Source organism: Lissotriton helveticus, chromosome 1_1 (genome assembly GCF_964261635.1).
Source record: "Lissotriton helveticus chromosome 1_1, aLisHel1.1, whole genome shotgun sequence".
Classification (NCBI taxonomy): domain Eukaryota; kingdom Metazoa; phylum Chordata; class Amphibia; order Caudata; family Salamandridae; genus Lissotriton; species Lissotriton helveticus.
This window is the reverse complement of record NC_136057.1, coordinates 1,336,180,018-1,336,200,601: the sequence shown is the minus strand read 5'-3', so window position 1 is coordinate 1,336,200,601 and position 20,584 is coordinate 1,336,180,018. Positions and strand designations below refer to the sequence as shown.

General features: G+C 42.7%; 1 protein-coding gene across 1 annotated transcript; it reads left to right on the top strand.

The window, feature by feature from the left end:
• Positions 1-256: 256 nt before the first annotated feature.
• Positions 257-15,689, top strand: LOC144823748 (resistin-like). The gene is made up of 4 exons (XM_078682550.1): positions 257-411; positions 5,448-5,594; positions 7,547-7,612; positions 15,478-15,689. Exons 2-4 carry the CDS (start codon positions 5,462-5,464, stop codon positions 15,609-15,611), a joined length of 333 nt encoding a protein of 110 aa, XP_078538676.1. The 5' UTR covers positions 257-411; positions 5,448-5,461; the 3' UTR covers positions 15,612-15,689.
• The last annotated feature ends 4,895 nt before the right edge of the window (positions 15,690-20,584 follow it).

Genomic DNA, 20,584 nt, shown 5'->3' with positions numbered 1-20,584 from the left:
CCCCTGTTGCGTCACACGCCCTGAAATTCGCAGATCAGGGATGGCGCCAGCATTGACAGCTCGCAACAGGTGCTGCCCTGGTGAAGATCTATGGGACTGGATTAAAGCCCATCCCCTGCCCTCAGCTCTTTGTTTCCACCTGCAGATTCTCCCCTCCTCGAAACCTCTGCAGCAGGCATGCAGACTTCATGGGTGGAAGACAGGGCAGGGTGTAGCCTTCACCCCTGATTGTAGGGTGCGGTGTAAGAACAATGCCTTGTTCAATAAGAACTCGGGAATAGGCTATTACTTTAATTGTGCAATAAATGATGTCAATGTCGAAACCTTTGGGAACCTATTTAAGAAGGACGTGGACGTTGTATTGGAAGAGTCCTGGCTGACCCACTGTGAGGCACATCTGAGACATCTGAGGTAAGCTCTTATTTACCATGTGACTTCCTTCTTCGCCCCACCAACTGCATGAAACACATTTTTAGGGAGCAATCATTCAGGGCAGAGCCAAAGTAAAAGAATCCACACTGTTAATTGTGCCAGGGTCCCCAAAATAGCTGGGCAACTGCACCTCATGTCCCCCTTCAACACTATATTGCTGACACACGTGCACACACGTCCAAGCACCCAAACACACACCCGGATACATGTCAAGCAGGCACAGACACGTGCACACACATACTCACACCAGCTAACAGGCACACGCACACACAAAACAAACATGGAAAAGCATGCTTAGACATGCACACACAAAGTCACACCACAAACTTGCACACACTCATACATGTAGAAATGAGCACACAAGCACACACAGAAACAAGCACACACATACATAAAACACACAGAGAGGAACGGAGGCACAAACTTGCACACACTCATACATGTAGAAATGAGAACACAGAAACAAGCACACACATACTTAAAACACACACAGAGAAGAACGTAGGCACAAGCTTACACACACATTGCCACAAACACAAAGCGACATTCCATTTCCACCACTGAGTTGCCTTTTTACACTAATCTGATTGCAAAGTGATAAGCTATATGCCAGTTTCACAACTAAAATTGCCTTTTTACACAAACGTATCATAACAAAACCAGTACTAAAAGTACATAGCTACTAACCTTTAGAAAGAGCTCTTTAATAATCAACTGGAAAGTGGTCTTTTATATCGTGCAACCACAATGAAAAACATTGCTGACCAAAATATCGAAATGTTGGTGAGAAAAAACTTAGTACATTTAAATTCACATCTATGTATCAAGGTACATGGATGTTGAGTTAAGTATAGTAACTCTTGGGCAGATTTACAAGCCCCTTGGCCACTTTTGCGTCACTTTTAACATGGGAATAGTGACGCAAAAGTGGCGCAAGGGACTTGTAAATCTGCCCCTCTATGCTTACCTAGGTGAACTTACCTTCTCAATATATTGGTCCCCAATTGTGTTGCTACGATAATAAGGTTGCAGGATATTAAAAACTCGATATTCTGACATATAGTCCTGGAAACAGTCATCCACCCTGCTTTTAGTTGCTATTGATAAAAAAACACTCTGTATTTACTAGAGTCCCAAGACTGCAACTCACTATCTGTACTTAGTTGTAGCTCATTGAACCATATTTCTGGTCTCTGAAGGTTTAAAAAATGTTGCTTTCTTATGAAGAAAGTCATAAGGCAGCTACAAGAACACTTTGATTTTAATATCCCTGTTAGCCCTTTGCTAAACGTTCATCCTAGCCAATTTCTAAATACTCAGAAACATCTGATTTTAGTTCAGTGTTGTTATGGACCTTTGTAAAAAGCAAGTGGATTGGTAAGAGATTTGGTGAGCTGGGTGCCTCTCGGGGAGCCTACAAATCACAGTTTTGAATCCCTAAAGGACTGTTCTGACATTCTAACTTTTTAAAATCAATCAATGAAATCTTTTTGAGTATGAACAACAGTCAATAATAAGATGCCTTCAGCCATAGCTCGTGCCTCTTTAAGCAGCATTACAACAATCATATAAACTCATGCAATCGAGAACACTTATCACATCACTGGGTGAAATCCAATGTATATTTTCCAGTTTTCAAAGTGGCATACACTCCAAAAAAGCTGAATTGATTAGAGGAGGATTTATTTCATATTAGACATTTTGGTATACTATGTTTTAAATCAAAATATGAAGCCTCTAGGCATATGTTCCCTTCTCCCTCAAAGTTAGTCATTTTCTCTGCCCTGGAAAATAAAGAGTATGTCACTGAAGCTTATCACCGAACAATTGGCAGACATCATTTTGCATGTACCTACTTGTGTATTATAGCCCTGAAATCACATTGGGGTTCAATTATTAAATCTTCACCTGTGTTAATTTTTTGAATAGCCTATTTTCATTTAGCTCATCGTTGTTAGACACACCTCATGAAAAACTGTTCCCTGGCCCGAGGTGTCAGTTACCAGTGTGGTTTGCTGTGAAAGGGGAGGATATCTGGCAGAACGGCTGGAGTGGCTGACCTAAGAACTGTGGAACCAGGTTTGAATCCTGGCCGCCACTCAACATCCTATAATAAATCATTTATTCTACTCCCGCCTAAAAAAATATATGAAGGGCCTGGTTTAGAGTTCGGTGGGTGGAGGTAAGTCTGCCAGGATGGTGGAGGACTTTCAGCCCCCACCATCCTAAGGGTAATCTGCCTGACAAATTTCAAGTTGTGTGCCTGTCGAAACATTGATAGAAATGGCTATCACAGTGGCTCCTGTAAATGTTGTAAAAGTTCGCCGAACAGTTCCATCAAACATGACAGATGCCTGTCAAACTTTTACATTGTTCTACTTTTTCCCAAAAAAACCTCCCATGTAGCCATCTGCGCTATTTAGAGTGGACAGTGTAATGTGTTCTTTTTTGCTGTCCTGGCAGTCAGGGACAGCAAAACAAATGCCTCCCATGGTGTGAGGGCCATTAGTTCTACTTTTTCCTTCACAGTAGTACCTGTCAGTGCATTGAAAGTTTGACAGTCGACGCCGTCAGCATGATGGAGCCGTACGGCAAACCTTCAATGTTTTACTTTAATTTTCAAATGCAAAATCCCAAAGCGGGGTAAAAAGTAATGACCCCCTTGCCCTGGAGTCTTCTCCCATGGTGTTGGGGTCATTTTGGAGTTTTCACTGCCCCATACTACCAGGTTTTACCTTGTGGTGACGGACAATGAAAACTAGCCATTTATTTACCCGTTCTAAATAGGGCAGGTGGACAAAATGGCAACACCTCCAACGGCCCTTACTCTGTCGAACCACAGGCAGTGTATGTCAGTGGCAGAGATAGAGTAGTCTCTGTCGTCGACATGCTAAAGGTCCACCCAACTCCAAGTGAGGCATGCGGACTATCAGTTTGGCTGAGAGGGAACTCCGTCAACTTTGCAATGGAGTACCCTCTCTGCCAAACTGTAAACAGGGGCCCTAGTTTAGCATCCCAATAACAAATATGGATATTTCTAGTGCTGGAAATGTTTTTTAAGAGTGAGCTAAATAAATAGAACAATCAAAGACATTGAGGTGGCATTTATGAGTCTGGAGTAATCACAATTTGATGGGGTAAAAGGTGTTACGGCCGAATTAGGATTACAAATTTCAATGAAAAATTGAAATTCGAACTCCTAGATATTTTGTCAGAAACGAAACTGGAGACATAACAGGAGAAATGATTGCTGAAGCACTGAGACCTGAGGAAAATCTCAATTTTTTGGAGAAAACTCAGAAAACCAAGTTATTCTCACATCTCAAAATTACTGATCCCAAAAGCACCAGCGATTCTAGTTGCACGAATAACATGTCAGTATACCTGAGTACTTTTAATGATGAACTGAGTGTGCTCTCTGATTCACCATTGACTACATGTCTTGCAGGAGGCACTGTTTTTTATAAAGTACTTGAACGTAGTTTAATATGGCCATATGTTTCGGTAGCAAGCCTTTCAATGCTCTACCACCTTTTTTGAGTATGCAAACTTGTTTCATGCACACACACTAACAGACATGCATTTTAATTTCCATTGATTGACAACAACACGACAAGGACACCTGAAATTATACTTTTTTAGAGATATTTGAAGACTGACGCTTGGATAATAATGTATCCCATCTGTTTATTTGCATGTGTAAATTCTGTTTTTAGAGAAAGTATCAGAATATGTCTACTTCCAAGAAGCACAGACATATAGGGAAGCTCACATGTTTACTACTTTAGCACCCATTTGAAGAACGTTCTTGAACATTGCACATCTTAACCACTCAATAAGTTGCTTGTAATCATTTGCTTCTGTCTGATCCACATGTAGCTGATAGGCGTTTTCTACTCACCTTCCTGAGTCCCTCCCATAGTCAAGTGAAGTTGTTTGCAAAACCTGTACTGGACTGGACAATAAGTAAGTCTCCTTGCCATCATTTTACATCAAGGAGGCCTCACTCGGCATTCATCAGTCAACCATTCTTCTAATGAGTCTTCCCTAACCACTGTTAGTTATTCCAGGGGATAGGCACTTGCACAGGGCTACTTAGCACGCCAGTGGCAAAGCTGGTGCTCATGGAAAGTGCTGATGTTGATGATTAAGTACCGGTGCTGAGCACAGGAAACCACCGGCTCAAATTAAGCACTGGGTCACAGTACTCTCAATACTGGGGGCCTCATTTATTAGGTTTTGCTGTATGAGAGCGCCACAGGCCTTGCTGCTGCACTGCCCTATGGCAAAAGAAAAGAGCAGAAATGCATTGTATCTATCAGATACGATGGATTCCTGTCCTTTTCCCTTCCAGCACTGGTGCACAATGGGCTGCTGTGCGCCAACGCAGAAACTTTTGCACCATGATGTAAGGGTGCCTGTGTTGCGGGACTGATTGGTTTTGTGCAGGAAGGGTAAGTTCCTGTACAAAATCTCTCTTAAGAGGTGACATCCTTTTTCCATGAGTGCTGCAGAATGCAGCACACATAGAAAAAGGAAAGCACAAGAAGAATGAAAACATTTCTTCTCGTTGCACTTCCCTAACGTCTGGGGCATCATTTGGGGCAACATTAGGTTCTGACGTAATCCCAGGTTTACGATTGCTCATAAATATGAGAATGTGTCAGGTTCCATGGGTGTTGCATGGGAAAACTCACAGCAACACCCATGGAACGCCCTTTCACACAGTTTTCTGTGTGAAAGGGGCTCATATTTATAAGGCAGTGAAAAGCCATACAAAGTGGCTTTACGTGGCGCCATAAATATGCCCTGGCACATTGTGCCACTGGAATGTCAAAAAAGTGATGTTCCGGCGGCACACAATTGGGGGTAGGACCTCATAAATGAGGCCCGGGGATTGCAGCTTTAGCATTAAACTAGAGCTGTTTTTTAGACTTTTAGATGGCGGGATCACTTGTAGAGAATATCGCTTTCAGCCATGTTGTCTGCTCATGTTGTAAAGTCTTCTCCTTCAGACGTTCAACACCAGATGAATGCGATGAAGTCTGCCGCTGTGTTCTTCGTGGTTGCGCTCTTCCTTCCAGTCATCGATGCCGAGGATCATCACTCTTCATGTTCACTCTGCAAGGTCCCATCCATGAAACAGTTTTTAAATGATGTGGGTAAGTTCCTCAGACACCACTGATCATCTCCTCCATACATCTGACCACGATTCGATATTCTACACTGGTGAACCATATCCCAGTGTCCCTTAGTGAATGGAACCCCCTTGTCTATAGAGTCCAAAAACGAAGCTCAGGGTTGTGTACTGTGTAGTGAAGCTGGAGTGAATATTAGGATAGCCATGCATGTTACTGTCAAAAACCATCTCAGCATTCCAAATTCAAAGGTGCTGACTGTGAATGGAATATCTGCGGGAGAAGACAGCCTTAAAAGATGCTCTCTTCTACCCGAACCGCTCCAATCTACATATGTAGGAGTCGATTTGTTAAGATTTTGCACCGCTGCAGAGCCATGCAAAGTGAAGCAAATTGTTGATAAAGTGTTTTATTTCCAGGGCAAGCCATTTTTTCTTCCCTGGAAAGTTGCCCTTACGGTAGCATAAATAGTATTTTGTGGCGCTTTGAAACACTTTGCATCAACAAGGCATTCCAAGACTACCACCCGTGGTTTCGGATGCAAAGCTAGATCTACAAAGAATGTCAAGCCTGGCTTTGTGTCAATATATAACGCCTCCTGGAGGCAGGTGCAAAGTTGGAGAAATGTTTTTATCTCTCCAAACATTTCACTCATTGGCGGGTGTTGCACTGTACAGCCCACATCCAAAAAGTGAAATGTTAAAATGCAGGTTTAAGCATAGGATCTTGTACTGAAAGACTATCCTACCAGTACAAAACCTGGTCTATCCTTCCAGTACAAAGTTTATGCTAGACATCACACACACACCCTTGCACTTCAGTTACCCCGCTGCGGTATGCTACAATTTCATAAATCTGTATTTAAATTGAACGCTTACACCTTACTATGATTAATGCCTGGCCTGGGCACTCAATAACTAAGATGCACTTTGGTGTATCCTGTACAACAACTTACATAACTAGTGAGGGCATACATATGTGGGCCTGAGGTCCACCAGCCAATGGAATATGTTATAAGCTGCAACAGCGAAGACTGCCTGTGGGTGGTGAAGATCCTCGAGGAACTGGGATGCAGGGGGTGCGATGAGACCAGGGGGAGGTGCGACCATCATACAGCTGAACAATTATTATAATCCAGCAAAAACAAATATTTAAGATACACACACAATAGCACAAAAGTGGGGTCAGGACTCCAGCCCGAGGGTAACGGACTGGGAGAAAGACATGGACGGGGCAATGATAGCTGAGAAAACTGTTTTCAAGGGAATGGGCTGCCCCAGGAAATGGGACCATGAATGGGGAAAGTGGAACAAATACCGAGGGGACATAAGCATCTCCCCGACAGTGGAAAGACAAGAACTAATGGCCCGCCTCATGATAGATGATGCGCCCACTGCATAGGTGGTATAAATATGGATTATGGCTATACCCCAATAAGCATTCTAATATGTTAGGTGGGACTCTTATCCAATTGAGAGTGATAGTTACAATCGAGGACCCCCGGGGATGGGGAATGGATATAGCGTTTTGCATACTGTATGTACTAATTCAATGCCAAAATATTATTTTCTGCAATTGACAAGTCACTATGTCTGTACTGTATCTGTACCAATGCACTTTCTTACAAATAAAAACAGTTAAAAAAAAATACCCGCACAATAGGGCCATTAGATTTTGGCTAATTCACAAAAAATTGTGTCTAAAGGTGACCAATTTAAGGAATTTTGCAAAACTGTCTATACAAAGGTGAGGAAGTGAAATCATCCAAATAAGTTTTGCTGAAAAAAAATGATAAAAAAAGAAGACGTTGCATGCTATATGTGCCACATGTCCGCTTTGGTACCGCCTGCCACAAAACCAAAGGAAGGAATGGCTCACTACACTCACACAGATATGCATATATTTGCAAAGAGAAATTATAAGATGTGCAAAAGAGCGTGGGTATCATGCTAAGGTATTTTTCGTTTGAATTTCAGTCTCCTGCCTAAAGCCTGAGTGTAAAAGCGTCTCTGCCCGTGGAGCAACTGCGACCTGCCCTGAAGGTGAGACCCCATGTTTCTGTTCAAAGGCATGGAGGAGACCCTAATTCACTTGCAGTTATGACGCCCTCCTTTCAGTCCACTTCTGTGCAAATACTCTGGGTTCCATCCGAAGATCTCTTTGTTTATGGAATCAAGCCTTAAATGCAAAGTTCCAGGACAAGTGTGACTAGGCGAGTGAGTCCGTGAGAGAGTAAAGGAGAGTCAATGTGAGAGTAAACGATTGGAGCATGCATTCATCTGTGACTCAGTGAAGACACAAAAGCACAAAAGTGTGAGTTAATGAGTGGCTGGGTAGGTGAATGTCTGAGCAAATGAGTGAGTAAGTGAGTGTGTGGATGAGAATTAAAACGTGAGTGTATGAGTGAGTGTATAGCTCTGGTGTGAGTGAATGAATTTGTGGTTAAGTTAGTAGGTGAATGTGTGAGTTTCTGAGTGGCTCGAAGTGCACGTGAATGAGTTAATGATTCAATGAATACATAAGTGACCCACTGAGCAAATGCACGAATTAGTAAAAAAGTAGAGTGATTTTAAAGACAGTGTGTGGATGAGTTTGTGAGTGAATGTGCGAGTGTGTAAACAAGAGAGTATGTGAATGAGTAAGCAAATCTATGGGTGCCCGAGTGAGTTTGTACATGTTGTATACGTGAATGAATGTTTTTGTAGTCGTGTCATTGAGAGAATGTGTGACTGAGTGGGAGTGAGAGTAGCTGCCTCAGAGGCTGCATGACCATGCATGTGTGATGTGAATGATTGAATGTGTGAGTGAATGATTGGGTGAACACACTGAATTACTCAGAAGGAGTGAATCAACAACACAGCTGGGCACATGTGCCAAGAGGTGGCATGTTATGATCTTTCCAGAGATGAAGGGTACTGAGGAGAGCTCCTTCAGAAGAGTCTCAAGATGATCTGAGGTGGGTCTCTTGGAAGAATGGAAGTTAGCTTACAGTGGCCTTTCCTCTGTGATCTCAAGAATAACTCATCAGGAAACCAGCGTGGGGACGTCGAAGTGCTTGCTATCACCATAACATAATGTGTATTTGTAAAGGCACATGTTCACCCTAGGGCATCTTGGTGCTGAATAACAGATTTGTATTGTTACCCAACTCCATGGTACTCATTTTATCAACCGCAGAAGGATGAAAGGCTGAGTTGAGTCACCAGTATCAGAACCTGTGACCGTGAGGTCAAACACAGGCCCCTACAGTGGACGCATTAGTCCACTAAGCCACCAGACCCAGATCACCAAAAAGCACAATTCCCTAAAGTTAGCAACTCCAGCTATGCTGTTCTAGAGGTGGGGCTTTGTAGCACTATAACTTAGTTACTTATGGGTGTGATTTTGGTTTTATCCATTTGTAACTCTAAGACACCCAACCATACAGGTGAAAGACAATTAATTTCTATTCCAACCACAAAGCCATTGATAATTCAAGGTAATCTTTGTAACAAAAACTCAACCGCCCATTGATTTATTAGTGGAGAAGTCCCAACCCTTGGTAGCTTTAAGGTGAAAAAAAGTTATAAATGAACCAAACCTCTTGCAATTCATCCTCCGAGGTGAAAAACTCTTTATCGCCATACCAAACACTAAAGCATTTGTCTTTGGAGGTAAAGTTGGGAAACAGTCTTAACCCTGATATTTTTGCATGCAATGCTTTTACTATGAATCCTTTACCAGGCAATGCCTTTACGATTTATGTCTTTCCCACTTCATGTAAGTATATTTAAGGTGTGTGTGTGTATTATTTAGGGTTTAGAGGTTGGTAAGGGTATAAGGGGTAAGGGTATTTATAGGGTTAACAGGAGGGTAGGGGTATAGGGTGGGAGGAGTATTTTTAAGGTTTAGGGGTGGATAGGCGTATAGGGTGGTAAGGGTATTTTTTAGGTGTAGGGGGTGTGGGTCTAGTGTGGTATGGTTCATATATTTCTTTAGACAAGGCCACAGCAAAAACTGCTGAACAGAATTACATCAAATTCGCAGGACGCTAGATCTTGGTCCACAAATTTAGCTTTTTGTGATTTGGTGTGAATACGCTCATTAGTTTATGAGAAATGAAGGTTAAAAATGAATTGTATATCTGGACGGTTGGGTCTTTTGAGACTTTCGCAGGTACTCCCGATTAAAATAGGAGTGTTCTGATTGGCGCAGGTAGCTTTATTTCCCTTGGGCCATCTCGATCCTGTGGGAGTCACCCTCCCCAAGCATTTTTAAACCTACCGCAAAGCAGGAGCAAACACAAAGTCTGCTCCCAGCAGATAGGATCTTTGTAAATGCTCCCGCCAGCTGGGAGCTGACTTTTGATCTGTTTCCTTGCCTGCACTGATGCGGACAAGTAAACAGATCAAAATATTGATCCTGCTTGTAGAGAGCAGTATTAGTAGCTGCTCCCTGTGGGCTGGAGCACTGCCAGCACCTTCTACATGTGAGGAGCAGGCTAGGGCCACCCGGGTCTTGGGGCTACCCCTGCAGCCCCCAACAAAAGTATGGTGGGACACCATGGCACCCACCTTTAATAGTATGGGCCCCAGGGGATGTGGTCCCTGGGGCTGATAACGGCTCAGGGATGGGGGCCAAATGGCTGCCCTTCCCTTTTAACATAGGCTCTGGGGTATGGGGTTCCCAGGCCCTTAGGAGGCTTGGGTAAGGGGATCACGCGGCCCTTCTCTCCATTTTTAACATATATGTACACCCCTGGAGGATAGGTTCACCAGGAACTAAAGAGGCTCAGGAAGGGGGCACGCAGTCCCATCCCCTTTATTTTTAATAATGGCCCAGGGGGGTGGAGTACTTAGGGCCTAACATGTTTCGGGGAGGGAGGGTCCAAGTGGACACATTCCCTTAAATTTAAAAAAATGGCCCGGGGGAAGGAAGTTTAAGGGTCTAAAAAGGCCTGGGGAGGGGCAATTTTCCCTCTCCCGTGTATGAAAAAAAACCAGGGCCAGGGAGATGGAGCCCCCAGGCCTAATAAGCCTCGGGGAGGGGGCCACTCTGGCCTCTCCCCTTTCATAAACAAGGCCCTTGGGGAGGGGGTTTCAAGGGCTTAATAAGTCTCTGGGAAGGGGGCCATGCCACCCCTCTTCCCTTTATTAAAGAAAAACAGACATGGGGGATGCGGTCTGCAGGGCCTAATAAGGCTGAGTGGCCAACCCTTAAAAACCCTTAAAATAACCGCTCTGGGGGATGGGTCCCCAGGGCCTTTGAACAGTTGAGGGAGGGGGCCTGTGCTGCCACCCTACACTTGCAAAAAAGGTTAACCCTGGGGAATGGAATTTCCAGGGCTTAATGAGGCCGGGGAAGGGGCCATGTGGCCCACCGCCCGTTTTATAAAAAGGCCCCGGGGGATGGTGTGTCCAGGTCCTAATACGGCTCTGGGGAGGGGGTAAGTGCCCCCTCCCCTTTTATAAAAAAAGAACCTGGGGATGGCTCCCCAAGGCCTAATAAGGCTCGGGGAGGGGGGGCACTTGGCCCCCCTCCCCTTTAGAAACATAAGCTCCCGATGGATTGGGTCCCCATGTTTTAATGAGGCTCATAGAGGTGAGCTATGGGGCCTTCCTCCCCTTAAAAAAATATAAGGCCCTGTGGCCAACCCCCCGCCATGCATGGCCATGGATTGGCTTTACGTATGGTAATGAAATATTACTATATGAATTTTACAAAACTGAAATTCAAAGAAAAAAACAGAGGTTAAAGTAATAATAGCAATAACAAAATTATTTATAAAGTGAGTAATCATTCCACCAAAGTGTCCCAGTGCTAGGGTCAAGCTCCCAAGTGTCAGAACCAAAGATCATACTTATGTTGCTGTGCCATTAGACTCACCTGAACAGCCAGGTTTTTCCATTTTTGCCAAACGATAACTCTTTCTTTTCTTGTCTAATTTGAAGGGGAAGGGAGTTCCACAGCTTAGCTGCTAAGAAACTAATGGGGTGACCCCCAAAGGTACGCTCTCTTTACAATGGGGATGCATGCCAGCAAGGCCCCGGACGAACTTAGGTTCCTCGTAGGAGAATAAGGCTTAAAAAAAGGCTGCAAGTAACAAGGGCCCTCATTTTTAAGGACCCTATAACAACAGCACATGGCTTTTAATGAGAGCCTTTTCTTCAGGGGTAGCCAGTGCTGTTTTGAAAGAGCAGAGCCCATGGAGGACCGTCTATGGAGATTCAGCAGCAGACGGGCTGCCGCGTTCTGCACCCTGTGAAGTGTCATCAGCTGAGCCTGTGAGACTCCCAGATAAAGGACATTACCTAGTCCAGCCTGGATATATCCAGGGAGTGGACTACTGTCTTCCTTGCAACTTCTAGAGGCCCAAGGATCTTTATGAAAGGTTTTCAAGATCCTGAAACCCTTGCCTGCTAAGGCAGTGATCTGACTGTCAAAAGAAAGCTTGACATCAAACTAGATGCCAAGATTCTTGACTTTTGGCTTTGGGGGAGGTAAAGTTCTCAGCGAGTCAGGCTTGCTGGCAGAAGACCAAATCAAAGCCTGATTTCCTAAGACAACAACCTCAGTTTTCCCAGCATTCAATTGAAGACAATTGAGGTTCATACACTGAGTCACCTTCGACAAAAAGGTCCTTAACAGAGTAGGTATGTTAGCTTCATTCTGTAAGAGGGTGATAATCAACTGCATGTTATCGGCATATGATATGATGTTGAAACCGTGAGGCTTGATGAGATCGGCCAGGGGGTGCATGTACAGATTGAATAAAGCTTGCTCAAGGAGAGATTAAAAAGATTTTAGTGACACCCGAAAGGTGTGGTTTGAAAAAAGAGAAGCAAACCACTGCAAGGCCTTATAGCCGACACCAAACTCCACAACCGTTCAAGTAAAAGGTTACGGCAAGGTTATAGTTAGGGGTGATAAAAAAGATCTGTTTTTGTTTAAAAAAAATCTTGAAAATTCACTGGAAAAACCAAAGGTTAACCCCTTGCCTGCGTCTGACGGCTCACAGCCGACTGATATCACGGTAGGCGTGTGGGTCAGACGACGGGAGCCGTTTGATCTGCGCACGTGTGGGATTTTCCCGCACCGCAGGGATATCCCGGCCACAGGCAAGGGGTTAAAGTAATGTTATAGTTAGGTGAATATGTCAGTTACTACATTAACATTACCAGTTTGAACAAAAAAAAGCCACAGAAATTCACCAGTTATAGTTAGCAGAGCTAAGCTAGTTATAACTTGTACTACTGATGTGTACTGCTTATGACCTCATGTATTACATCACTCATGACATGGTCTATGATATCACTCAATACATTATTGATGACATCACTGTTAGTGTGCTAGTTTATTTTATAGTTTACATAGTGGAGGGTAGCTACCATGTTAGTTTTCTACCTAATGTTGTAGAGTCTGTGTCCAGGTACCTGATGGAAGTATTTACAAACCAGATGTACTAGAAGCTGCCTAGACATGCCAATGTTCTTATGGTAGTTACTAATGAAGCTCTCCTAGTCAAAATTCAGGTGGTGCGGACTACTGCTGCTCACCTTGTTTGCAATCTTCCACCCGCACCCCCTCCAAGCCTACACTCAAATCTCTGCATTTGCTACCAATAAAATAGCGCTCTCTCTTCAAACTCCTCTGCCTAGTGCACAAGCCACTGTCTGAAAACATCCCCCTCCATCTACAAAACAAGCTGCAACCCCATCTTCCAGCATGCAGCCGAAGGTCCAGGGGGCAATCTCTGCTACACCCTCGCCTCAAATGCACGGTCAGACAGTGGAGAAGATCATTCTCTTATTTAGCTCCCCACTATTATAACAGACTACTCTTGCATGTATAGTCCTATCCTGACCTAGCCCTATTAAAAAAAGTATTAAAACCTGACTTTTCTGATTGCTCCATACCCCCTCCCTTCCTGTCGATCTGTCTTAGAGCCGATAGACCTTCTCTAGGCTAATTAATTTTGTGCTAAAGAAATATATTTAACAGAACATAACACATGCTCCTAATATGCCATAGGTGTGTAGAGGCATTCGATACGTTAAAAATCTTTGTATTGAAGAGCAAATCTGTGTGCAGATGGTAGTTGACAAGTTCTGACCAGTATGTTCCACAAAAGGTTCTTGGTACTGCAGAAAAAGATTTCATCAGGGCAAAGATTCTACATACTACTTACTAAATATTGTAAGCAGCCTTGAGATAATAGACAGAATCATCTCAACATGACAATTTCTACTCAACATAGAAGACTGTGTGCACTAGGTACTGACCTATGTACATGCACTTATTTTGCTTCAGAAGATGGGTTATCTGTAAACTGTTCACCACAATATAAAGATTGTAGGTAGTATGATCTCTAGCACCTTCAGACCCTGATTATTTTAAGCGAATTGTCGCTCTTTAGACACGTTTTGCATAGAGTGTACACTGTTCTCAGTAGCTACGTTTTAATACTCTGTGGTATATTTCTCATGAGACTTTCACTGTCTGCAAAAAGTGAGGTACAGAGTAAACTCTTTACATAGAGTAATACATTGTTTACAGTACCCACATTTCTTGGTTTTCACTGAACATTTGTATACACACTGAACACCTAGCAGTAGGGGTTACTCTTCTATCTGTGGTTGATTGTTAATATGAACTCAGCTACCCATGAAGTGTATGGTGTAGGGGCAATTCTGCACATAATACACGCTTGCTACACATAAGCGAGTTGTTTATGTGATGGCATTAATGATGCTTTATATTAATCTGAGCTGTTTTGTACTTTCTTTCAGACCTCTAATGCCATACTTATTATAGAGTAATGTATACAAAAGAAGTGTGGATGATGTCATCAGTGCTGTTATCAATGATTTTTGGGATGTCATCATTGATGTCATAACTGATGTCATAGAATATGTCATGAGTGATGTATTATGTGAGGTCATAAGCAGTGCATGGCAGGGGTGCTAGTTATAGTTAGCTCTGCTAATTATAGATAGTAAAGTGCTGTGTTTTTTTTGTTCAAAACATTATTGTTTTTTCAGTGAATATATATGTGTGTGTGTGTGTAAGTATATATATATATATATATATATATATATATATATATATATATATATATATATATATATATATATAATATATATATAGTTATATATTGTAGGGGTTTAACTTAATTTAAATGTACTTTCCCTGCGTGTTGAAGGTATGTGTGATGAAGGCATATGCTTGGTAAAGGATTCCAGTAAGGGCATTCATGGTAAAGGCATGCTTTTTAAAGACATAAATCAGAAAAAGACTCTTTACCGTATAATCAAACCTTGAGTCATCCACCGTTGGTGGTGGAAAAACTCTTTACCTCTTTCCCACACCCAAAGCTATCCCCAGTACCCCAATCCTGAATTATCTACCTTTGGATGTGAACTACTCCATATCTTCATACAAAACTCTTACATTTTTATCCTTGTGAAGACTCTTAAGCTCTGAAACAAGCCACTTTTCATGCATCCTTGGAAGCAAAAAACTCTTTACCTAATTACTGAACATTTATGCACCCTTCATTGATGTTGCTGAATAACTCACAACTCGATTACAGAACATTGGACCTACCCTTTGTAGAGTTAAAGTAGTACCAAACCCATAGCCATCCACGACACACCTACCCTTAAATCACTCTTCTTTAGAAGTTGAAGACTTGGCTTCCAGGCATTTGCTTATTATACACAGTTATACGGTCCTGTATCTCCTACGGCCTATCCCACCAGATAGCATTAGGACTGAGTATCACTCCGTATACTGTTCAAAGTCTATCTGCAGAACTCATGTGACACCATCAAGACCTCCTGTCCTTTATCAGTCACTGTTAGATGTTCAATTGTGTCCCTACAGATGAATTACTTTTCTCTAACCAATTGTCTCTCCTCTCTTACAGGTTACATAGCTCACTCCTGTTCCTGTGGGATGGCCTGTGGCTCCTGGGATATTCCTCAAGAGACAACTTGCCATTGCCAGTGTGCTAACATTGACTGGACAGCTGCTGTCTGCTGCAGAACAGTTGTGAAATAGTCTGGAAATCTATATTTCACTTTCTGGTCATCCTGAAAGTTTAAATAAAAGCATTAAAAAAGACAACTAAAGCAAGAATGGAATGTTTTTTATTTTTATAACTGTTGATGGGCAGTCATATCCAAATATCTAAGCACATTCCTTATCCTTCTGATCCTCTTTCCTGGTCTCACAGGTACTCGTTCAGGTGGCGGGCCAGGAGGGATCATGTTGGACTCTACTTTCCTTCATATAATCTCACTGCATATTTGATGATTATATATCTGCCTCTCTAGACCAAGAAAACAGAGAAGATGGTATGCCTGCTTTGCCTGTCAGGTGTCATGCTGTTGGGTGAAGCCCTAAGTCAGAAGAAAGGTGACAGTCTCCTAAAGTTTTTACCCAACTAGCACCAAGAACGAACAACGATAAAGATTGACAGTCTAAAAGACACATAGGACATTATTGATACAAATCCCTACGGCAGAATATCACTTTTAAAAATGGACACTACTGCTGCTAGGAGGCTCTACAGCAATGACCTGAGGTGGCTAATGCAGCTGCCTAGCAGTGGGTTCTCAACTCATCAATCATCAAAGGATGGTACCTCAGCTGTCTCTCTGCTGGGATTAGACTGATTGCCAAAGTTTACCTTCAGGGTCACAACCATCATCTTCATGAATTTTGAACCCACCACAGCACCCCCCTCCCCCATTAAGGTTATTACTATGATGCTATCAATGTCATTATTGCCCTTTGTAGTCTGTCGTTCACTTGTCTTGAGTACGCACAATGGGGCAAACCACTCTATACTTACCCCAAATGAGCAATCCTCCCCCAGTCAATGTACATGGCTACATAAGACTTACCCAAAAAAATCATTTCCATATCACCCACCAAACTTTCCTTTGAAGTATAACATAAATCTTTCTACAGTGAAATTCACTCCCTCTCCACCACTCCACTTAGAAACATCTCTCCAAGCCTTGAGGCACAACATGAATCCCTAAAAACCTCATGCATTGTATATTACAACCCGCTTCAGACACTACCCCTACTCAACTCATGGGGGCAGATGTATCATCCGTTTTTTTTGTCGCAAACGCTGCGATTCGCAAAATAGCAGCGTTTGCGACAAAAAAAACGGGATTTGGAATGTATCATGCAAAAAGCCTTGCAAAATTAAGGAATCGCAAATTTTGCGATTCCTTAATATTGCGAGGCTTTTAAGAAATGGCAAATTGCGATTTCTCATTTGAAATGTATTAAGCATTTCAGTGTTGCGATTTTTGACTAAGAATTCGCAAATTACCACCAACTTGTAGTTGGTGGTAATTGGCGAATTCTTTTCAAAATGCACTTTTTTTTAATTCTAAAGGTGCCATATGACGCTCATACATGGCCTTAGGGCATGTATGTGCGCCATATGCGCACACATGTCAAATTCAGGGGTGCAGCAGGGTGTCCTTAAGACACCCTTGCACCCTTGAAATTATTCTCAAATTGCGATTAGCAAATTGCTAATCGCAAATTGAGAATATTTTCACATTCATTCCTATGGGCCTCCTGGCCCATAGAAATGAATGGGAAATTATTCCTTAATTGCGATTAGCAATTTGCTAATCGCAATTAAGGAATTTTAAGGAATCGCTAAAAAATAGCGATTTTCTACATACATACCATTTTGCACTTCTCAAATAGCGATTCCTTAAAAATCGCTATTTGAGAATCGCAAAATGGTATCCTGATACATCTGCCCCATGGTATCTACTACCCTGAGGGAGATGAGGAAAACAATGCAGCGTACTCCTGCTATATAAAAGATAAGGGCTTATGAGGAATTCTGGGTGAAAGAGAACCCTGATGTGATTTTGCCTGGCCCCAAATTACCTTGAGTTTGTCCAAACTACTAAGTTAGTCAATGGGTTGTCTACCAGAACGTCTCTTGAAAGTTATAATAAAATATCACAATTGGTGTCTAGAGACTGGTTTTGGCAACTAGTAAATCTACTGCAAGTGAGAAGCAAAGAAGCACGTACGGAATTGTAGCATACTTTGTTCACAGGGAACCTGAGCTGGTCTCCAGCAGAAGGAGATAATCAGGAAGATGGCACTAAGCCTAACACAACATCTGTATTATTTTAAGCCTTAATCTCAAAGTTTGAACAGTGTATAAATTCAAGCCAGGAATGAAATTGAAGAGATACGTTGCCAGCGGGCTCTGTCACAAGTTACAAGGATTAAACTAAATTCACTGTAAAGGTGACACGAAAAGGAAGAGGAAGTTTCACAAAGAGAACAGAGCTCTTGAAACAACAAATCCTCTGGAACAGGAGCCCAATGGTATGAAGACAGATGACTTGAAGGCTGACGTTGGGCCAAAGGGCAGGATGGTGAAGTGTTCTTACTCTATAACAAACTAGAGGAAATGCCAGCAGTACTGCAGTATCAACACATGAAGGTACACGTCCAACAAGTCAGAGCACACATCCAGTCTGCGGGATTCACGGCAGCTAGTCAGTGTGATAATGTCAGCATTTTGAACTTGTCTTTCCTGAGGAAAGCATTCAACAGCCTTAGATCCAATATCAGCCTCAAGCCCCTGTCCTTTTTGGAGACCAAAAAGTACTGGGAGTAGCATCCTAAGTCCTCTCGTCCTCAGGTACCAATTCGATTGCACCCTAGCATAAAGGAAGAAGGTGCAAAGACATGCCCAGGGCCGGACTGGCTACCGGGCGTTTTGGTGTGCTGCCAAGTTGGCGGCAGATTTCATTGATGGGGACCTGTGTGTGCTTAAAACCATTAGTTTTGCTTTGTTTATTTAGAAGCACACGCAGGTCCCCATCAACGAAATCCACCCCACCCGCAGTGAAATCAGCCCCCAGCTTGGCAGCACACCAAAACGCCCGGTAGCCAGTCCGGCCCTGGACATGCACACAGCTGGTGAAGCAATTGATTAGAAATTGTCACTAACCAAACAAAAGAAACTCAGGTGTAAGCTAAGCAGCATCCAAATATTGAAAATCACACTTCATAGAAGGTCCTGAAGGTGCTTGACTGACACCAGTTCTGTGCTCAGGGTAAGAAGGTTGGCAGAACGTGTAGTCAGGCCCAGAGGTGGCTTAGACATGAGTTCTGAATGACGGTCCTCTAGGTTGACGTCTTGATGCTCTCTGTGAAACTGCCAAATGACTTACACATGCCCGCATCGAATAATGCGGACAAAGGCAAGTCTTTTAAGGCATTGAGGGTGCTGCACAGAACGTCTACTTACCGCACTCTGAGTTGATGATGAAGGGGCAAATGTGTTGCGTCACGCAGGCGGAAGGCGCAAGGGCAAAGTAACACTAAAGTTAGATTTATCAAGCCACCTTGTGTAGCGCTACATGGATCGATAATTCTGGAGTAAAGCAGCACAGAGCAAATCGCTGCATTGTAATACTCTGACCCAGGGAGGCGTTCCATAGGCGGAACAAGGGTCTTCCAACACATCCACCTATGGATTTTGGTGCATTCCAAGATTTACCAACACTGTTAAACCAGGGAAAGCGTCAAAATGCTACGCTTCTCATGGTAAGGCACTTGAGCAATTTGTAGTTTTGATGTTTTCTATTTACTTTTTATTTCTTTTGATTTGTATGTTCGCTGTCATTTTTGCCATTGGCTATCATTTTATTATTGTATTTATCATTATCATTGTGTTTATTATTATTTATTTCTTTGTTTATTTTTTGAAAATTCAATAAAAATGATTTGAAATAAAAAAAATGCTACGCTTCTCAAGGGGAGGCACAACAAGGAGAAATAGCTGTATTTCTGCTTGTTGTTTCCTCTTTCTAAGTGTGCTGCATTCTGTGGCACTCTTTAACCCGTGGGCATGTGCGGAGGACGGCCGGGGGCCATCCGAACTGCGCCCACTCATTAATATGCCCGCACTGCGGCAAAATTCACACCTTGGTCAACGGGTTAAAAGAGTAAATTGCTCGGAGGACTGTTTTTGTGCAGGAAGGTGCCCCACAGTGCAAGGGTACCTGTGTTATGGTAGGCTGTCAAAAGGGCGCCAGCACAAGAAAAGGACAGCGATGAGCTGTATAATGTTAAATACAGTGCATTCCTGCCCTTTCCCTAATACGCAGTGCAGCAAAGCGGCTTGCTGCGCTTCGTGAAAGTTTGATAAATATGCCTGAAGTATATATGGGGCAAATGACTCAATATTCTCTCTATTTGATAATGTTTAAAGGATCTAGAGTCAGATCGTTCATTCCTATAGATCTCAAACAAGAAACTATGGCCCGGAGGAAGGGGCAATATTTAGCATACCCAAAATCTCACTCTACAAGAGTTGGAATTTAACATGTACAATAAATAACACCAGTTACCAGGTTTTTTTCCCCAGTACTGGTGAATCTAATGAGGAATTTGGTGCTTACCTTGCCAGCCTTTGCATGTCCCAATAATGACCAGGCATTCTTTTCATATTAAATTCTAGCAGATTTGACCTGCTGAAATGTAACTCCAGTAATCAGACTTCATCACAACCAGTAGATTCTGGGGTTGATAAAGTGCACAATACTGGGTGCAATAAAGTCTGAATAACCAATAATTCCGAACTCAGCACAAACAGGGATTTGAAGAAGGGTTAGAATTTTAAGGGCCACTTTCAATGAGTGTTTAAATCTGTTTTTGGATCATTTTTACTCAGGAGAACGTTAAAAAACAGTCTCAACCAACACAGGCAAGCATAAGATTTTACAGCATTTTTTTTATATAAGGAGCTTTTCTTTTACTTTCCAATTGGTTTTCCCTTTGAATTTTATTTTTGAGAAACATTTAGGTCCTAATATTGAATGTGATAGAGGAATACAGCGGAAAACAGAGGCAGTTGTCCTGCTTGATTCCCACAGGCCTGACATACTGTTCCTAACCGAAACCTGGTTCTGTGAGTCTTCCTTACCTTCCCTTTTGGCTGTCCTTCCCCCTTCTTATGTTGCCCT

What these genes read in the sequence shown, in the direction of transcription:
- LOC144823748 (XM_078682550.1), top strand. Translation starts at nt 5,462, where the DNA reads ATGAATGCGATGAAGTCTGCCGCTGTGTTCTTCGTGGTTGCGCTCTTC. An exon ending in ACAGTTTTTAAATGATGTGG is followed by an intron (nt 5,595 to 7,546) that starts GTAAGTTCCTCA and finishes TTTGAATTTCAG; the next exon opens with TCTCCTGCCTAAAGCCTGAG. An exon ending in AACTGCGACCTGCCCTGAAG is followed by an intron (nt 7,613 to 15,477) that starts GTGAGACCCCAT and finishes CCTCTCTTACAG; the next exon opens with GTTACATAGCTCACTCCTGT.